Genomic DNA, 6424 nt, shown 5'->3' on the forward strand with positions numbered 1-6424 from the left:
GTTGAAAGTGAAACTGAAATGCAGACAGCTGAGAGCTGAGATCTGAGAGCCTTTGATTAATACCCTATCGAATTGGATTTATCCAACAAAAGCTCAGCTCGGGACATTTGCATGTATTTCGCATTTGTCAGGCGACAGTTAAATGTCCTCGTTCGAGACATTAAAAACCACTTTTCAGCTTTGGGGCAAAAGTGTCTAACATATTTCCATGGACGCATAAAGTGTCAAAGTCAATTTGAGCGGCATCCGAGATGAGATGAATGATTTGGTTTTAATTTAATGGATTCTAGCAGGCAGGTGCTTTTGCTTTTGCTTCTGCTTTCTCTCCTGCAATTGACTTCTGAATGACAAGAGACGCAGCTCTGACAGATTTAATTTTTTTCACAATTTATTTGAAATGTATTTTTTAAAGTCAGCTAGCCAAATTTGTGGCACCATTTCCTGCGGCTTCGCAAATGTATAAATTAGCATTTTAATAGGTTTGATAGCATTAGATATTGGACTTCCTTTTGCTTCCCTCACATGCTCTCGAATCGTTGGCGGAGGGCACTCGGGGGTGCCATAAAAGATTCACACAACGCCAATTTTGCAGTTCGCTTGTCCCAAAACAAAAGGAATCAACGTCGATTATATAGGCCGGGCCGGGCGAATGTCTATTCACCAGAATCTCAAATTCCCACTCCCTTTCCTATTCCCATTCTCACATTCTAACAGATCAGAACGATTAAAATTATGCAAAGCACATTACGGCACAAGTGCATAAATGTGCACAGCCGTAGAACATACGCCGTAAACACCCAATATTTGTTGCCGCAGGAAAAGATTTTATAGCCTGTATCATAGAAGGAAAAAAAAAAAAAAAACACAAACAAATAAATTGCCTAGCTATTTTCTATGCAAATTGGAAAATTAACCAAAGCACCAAAAATAGATAGAGCCATAAAGCAGTTAAGGAGAAAATCAAGGAATAGAGCGGTATACAAACTTGAATGTAGCTAAAGAAAAGTCTCCTAGATTTAAATGGGAATAGTGAAAAGAATGCATAAATTGAATTTTCTAAGTATGAAAGCTAATCTGTGTGCAGAGGATTATATAGATATGAGATAGAGTATCCTTTCATACAACACTGGAGCTATCACTTTTAAAAAAAGCAGCTATATACACAGTTTGCTATTTATAATATTTAAAGGTCTGACTTTCTTCGATGCATATACCCTGTACCTCTTATTATTCCTATTCAGAACTCGTTTGATAAGTGGGTTGCAGATGAGCAAAAAGACAGTAAATCGATCTTAGCAAGAAACTGGCACTTATGGACTATGTGTACAAGTTGAAAACACAATGTCAATCATAGCAGCCAAGGAATTTATGTCTATTCTCGATATGATTTTGAATTTAATTAACCAGTTTCCTATATTCTATTAGCAGTGATTGTTAATATTTTTAGCTGTTACATACTTTAATTGCGTTTACTTGTATAATAAAATCCTACCTGTTTTAAATCACGAAACAGCTTAATAAAAATAATTCTAGCAGAAGACACTCTTAAAAATCAAGAGCTACAGATTGTGGTATAAGAAAGTCTTCAGATTACCAGGGATGCAGTAAAACGTCTCTTGTTCTTATAACACAACTCCAGCTATGTAGTTTTTTGAACAGGAACTCATACATATTAATTCTTTTTCGTCATAAATTGAGCTAATACTAAAATTTATTATTTTTATTTTTTCCTTTCTACATTCTTCTTCATTTCGAATACTCCGCTTGATATTATACCAAAATTTAAACTAAAACCGGGAAGGTAAGGGAATTGGCGAGGTCAATTTGAGAGCCTCAGCAGGCACAACATATGTGGGCGTATGATCGAGTGGGTGTAGGCGTGGCAATATGTGTCTATGCTGCCTGCCTGCCTGCCTATTCGAGTGTCCATTTTTAATTAACACTTTGACAATTTGACGCGAAATGCATTTTGTGTGCTCTCAACTAATTCTATGCCAGCGACAGGGAGCGAAAGAGAGAGAGAGAGAGAGAGAGACAGAATCCGACTCAGACTGCCACAGTGACTGCAACTGCTACTGCGACTGCATTCCGATGAGTTGTGGCTGGGCTCCAGCCAAAAAGCCATTGCGTTGAATGTTTAGAATGCAATTGACGTGCCAATGTATATGTGTGTGTGTGTGTGTGTTTGCTTTGGATTGGAAATGATGGGGACAGGAGCTGGATCAGAGCAACATAGAGAGTGCCAAAACAAACAGAGAGTGCAGGGGGTTTGAGGTGGGGGTGGGCGAGTCTAATGCCTCGTCGTGGGGTTACCTGCCTGATAAATGTTGCATGCGCCTGTGTAACCCAATTACCGTTGCAAATTACTCACACTTGCAGCGTGGAAATGCCAAGTTTGCAGCACGTAGCACGAACGGTTAATAGGCGCTGGTTGGGGGCTCTAGACCCGCTTTGCATAATTGATGACAAATTGAAATCATGTTAATGCTTCCACACACACACACACACACATGCACACTCACACAGACTGGGTGGGGACAGAAAAAGTGTAGAAATTTATTGCAGCAGAGAAATCCTTTAGCTGCTGCAATATCTTAACTGTATTTGGCAATTGTCGTGGCTGGCCATAAATTCATCAAGCAGCCAAAATCAAATTGCCAATGGATCAATTTGTGGTTGTCAGTGCTTAGCCCAAATGCGGGGGGTCGTCGGGTCCCAGGGGCCGTATTTGATGGTCGTAAATCGAGATGAGCTTCACATAAATTTTCAATTGGTCAACTCGAACGTGGCCAAGCGCATTGTTGGCCGGGCCCAATGCAAATGCTGTGGCAATATGTGGCAAAGGGAAGCTAGCGTCGAAATAGAGTTGCTCTACAACTCAGTTGAGACAGTGGCAGGCAGCTCTCAGATTTTGAATTTGTTTTGATATTTTTAAATACGATAATATCTAAATTTTATAATGCTAGCACCAACTATTCCAACCACAGGAGCGGAGCTGCTTGAAACCTTACAGCTGTCCGGGCAACAGGATCTCGATCTGCAGATCAAAAACTGGATATTGTGGGACCGCAATGCGGCCACAGTGCAGCAGGTGGTCGATGCCATCAAGGACAAGGACTGGGACGCATTGCGCGCCCGTCTCTGTCGTCGCTGTGGCTTCGGCACTGGCGGCATCAGATCCGGCATGCGTGCGGGCTTCGATTCGATCAACGATCTAGTCACCATTCAAATGGCCCAGGGCCTTGCCAACTACTTGGTGGAGATGCATCCCAGCGTCAAGAAGCGCGAGACTCAGGGCGTCATCATCGGCCACGATGCGCGCTACAATGGCAAACGCTTCTCCCAGCTGATAACGGCCGTCTTCTTGAACCAGAACTTTCGGGTGTACCTGTTCAATCGGATGGTGCCCACGCCGTTTGTGGCCTTCGGCGTGGTCCATCTCAAGTGCCTGGCCGGCGTGGCAGTGACAGCCTCTCATAATCCAAAAACGGATAACGGCTTCAAGATCTACTTCGATAATGGAGCGCCCATCCTAACGCCACATGACAAAAATGTACAGGCATTGATGTTAAAGCATCAGGAGCCGCTGCCATCGTCCTGGGATCTGTCCGTACTGGATGATAACCCACTGCTGTTCGAGCCGTTCCGCGAGGTCTATGCGGCCTACTTCGAGCAGATGAAGACTCAGCTACCTTCCTCATTCATCGAGACTAACGAGTGCAGTCAACTGCGCTTCATCTACACGCCGCTCCACGGGGTGGGCTTCCACTATGTCCGTGAGGCCTTCTATCAGGCGCGACTGAAGCCCGTCATTCCGGTGCTGCAGCAAAAGGACCCAGATCCCGAATTTCCCACTCTTCATTTTCCAAGTCCTCTAGGTAAGAATATACAGACTGAGGTTATTTAAATGAATATACCTATATATCATTCCTTCAGAGGGTCTGGGCTGCATGAATTTGGCTATAAAGAAAGCGGAGGAAGAACATTGTACCATTATTTTGGCTAACGATCCCGATGTGGATCGCCTGGGTGTGGCTGAACTCGATCCGAAGGGCAGATGGAAGAAATTCAATGGCAACGAGATGGGTGCCTTACTCGGCTGGTGGGCCTTGGAAAATTATAAGACTAGAACGCCAAAGCCCAATGTATCGAACTGTGTCATGATATCCACCGTGGGCAGCTCGAAGATTCTGGCCGCCATGGCCAGAGCCGAGGGTTTCACCTTCGTGGAGACCCTAGTGGGCTTTAAGTGGATGGCCAACAAGGCGCTAGAGCTGGCGGCAATTGGCAAAACGGTTCTGCTTGCTTTCGAAGAGCCCATTGGCTTCATGTTTAACGTTAAGGTACCTGACAAAGATGGAATTTCCGCCGCCTGCCAGGTGGCCACAATGGCCTGCTACTTGCGGAGCACCCGCAATGTGACGCTCATCGAAAAGCTGCGCGAAATCTATGATACCTATGGCTATCATGCCACCATTGTCAGCGCGCTCCACTACACCGATGTGGATGAGGTTACCGCCATCTGCAATCGCATGCGCAGCTATCAGGACAATACTATCGGCACCTATCCCAAGTGCATCCTCAATGGCGAGTTTGAGGTGCGATATGTGCGGGACTTGACGCTGGGCCTGGACACCTCATTCCCCGACCAGAAGCCACGCCTCATGATCAGCGCCAGTCGACAATTGCTCACGTTCACCTTCGACAACGGAATGGTCATCACATTCCGCACCAGCAGCAGTGAGCCGAAGCTGCGCTACTACGCAGAGATGTTCGGCCTGCCCGAGGAGAAGGACTGGGATGAGCTGCAGGACACTCTGCAGCGCATGGTTGATGCCGTTATCTCTGAGTTCATCATGCCACCTTAGTCCGATCGACTGTGCTAGTGGGACATATACATATACATACATATATTTATATTGCTTATAAATTGGTCGCACTTGGTACAGCTTTCTAATCATGTTCCACATCATACTTACATATATATTATGCATGACATATTTACATAAATATGAATAAAATTAGTATAAGTAGTGAGTAAATAATGTTTATTTTTATTTTTATTTTATTTTTATTTTTATTTTTTCTGGTTTCATCTCTTAAGTCGCATATTTCTTTTTTTTACTGCCTATCTCTCTCTCTCTCTCTCTCACCTTTTGTCTGTCTCTCTCCCCCTCTCTTTGTCTCTCTCATTTATTCTCCTTTTTTCTCATAATCGCACCTCAATTTTCGCCTTTCTCACAACTCCTTAATTTCTTTGTCTCTCCTCTTTATCTATTTCACTGTACTTCTCTACGGATGTATTCCTCTATTCGTCTATATTCTTCGACTAATTTTTCGAACTAACTGTATGTTTTGTAGTATAGCTGTATGAATACTCATTTGAGGCTGTGGAACATTTTACACATTTGATCAGCGGCTGTCGTACCGGGCTGTGTATAATCGTAAAGTCGTATCAAGATGCTGCTGGTTAAAGGAGCAAACGTCGACAGCTCATTAAAGTGTCAGAATAGCGAGCTGGGGTCACAGAAGGCCAATTATACGTACGGGGCAATTGCCCAATGCGGCACTGAAGCAACAGCAACGGAGGGGGCGGTGTGAAGGGGGAGGCGGGCGGTCCGTTGCCGGGGGTGTTGCGGCGATATGTGTGTTGGCATCGGGCATAGATATCTGTGCGAAAGTATCTGCCAAGACAAACACTGAAATTTTATAGTTCGCTTCCTAATTGCACTCTGGGGGAGTTTGAGTTTCTCTTTTATTTTGCTTCTTTTTTGTTTTTTGTTTTTTGTTTTCTGTTGCCTTGCTGCAGAGCTCGTCCAACGACCGTTGTAATCGTCGGCAATTGTACGGAATCAGCAAGTCGGCAAAAATAATGAAAGCAGTGATTAAGACAGAGAGTGTGAGAGAGAGAGAGAGAAAACGTCCAACTTTGCCACTCAGATACTCATATGCAACTGGCATCAAATTTACCATGTGGATAGCAAAAAGGATGTTTGGTTTGCAGGTCAAACGGAATATTTCAATAGCCCAAAATGGGTAAGACACATGTGAAGGTAAACAGGTGAAGGTAAACACTCTGCTCTCCCAGAGGTCGCAGCCAAATTTGTTCCAAGTCAAATTTTGCAGCGAAACAAAGGCTAACAGAAAGCGAGGCACCCGCAAAGTAAATGGAAACTGGCAAGAGCCTGCACTCCTCCTGCTCCTGCTCCTCCTTCTGCTCCATTCCGCTTTCTGTCTTCTGTCAGCCATTAAATTCGCCCAAAATACAAAGTGGAAAAATATCCAAACGCACACGAATTAAATATTAATCATTGTCGACGAGGCAGTCTTATCCCAAACCCAATTCCCAATTTGAGTGCCACTCCCACCGCCCGCCTCCCATCACATGCTTGTTTACATGTGTGGGTGTGTGTGTGTGTCGACT

The 6424-nt window shown here is 44.2% G+C and overlaps 1 protein-coding gene across 1 annotated transcript; it reads left to right on the plus strand.

Moving 5' to 3' along the window:
* The first annotated feature begins 2860 nt into the window (after positions 1 to 2860).
* Positions 2861 to 5045, plus strand: Pgm2b (Phosphoglucomutase 2b). Its single transcript, XM_089470798.1, has 2 exons — positions 2861 to 3878; positions 3937 to 5045. Exons 1-2 carry the CDS (start codon positions 2960 to 2962, stop codon positions 4866 to 4868), a joined length of 1851 nt encoding a protein of 616 aa, XP_089326924.1. The 5' UTR covers positions 2861 to 2959; the 3' UTR covers positions 4869 to 5045.
* Positions 5046 to 6424: the final 1379 nt, after the last annotated feature.

The sequence above is a fragment of the Drosophila arizonae genome, chromosome 5 (assembly GCF_054131065.1).
Source record: "Drosophila arizonae isolate 15081-1271.41 chromosome 5, UAZ_ARI_1.0, whole genome shotgun sequence".
In the NCBI taxonomy this organism is placed as follows: domain Eukaryota; kingdom Metazoa; phylum Arthropoda; class Insecta; order Diptera; family Drosophilidae; genus Drosophila; species Drosophila arizonae.

Excerpts from the sequence above, each read along its gene's own strand:
- Pgm2b (XM_089470798.1), top strand. The coding sequence starts at position 2,960 with ATGCTAGCACCAACTATTCCAACCACAGGAGCGGAGCTGCTTGAAACC. Across the intron at positions 3,879-3,936 it reads TCATTTTCCAAGTCCTCTAG|AGGGTCTGGGCTGCATGAAT; the intron begins GTAAGAATATAC and ends TCATTCCTTCAG.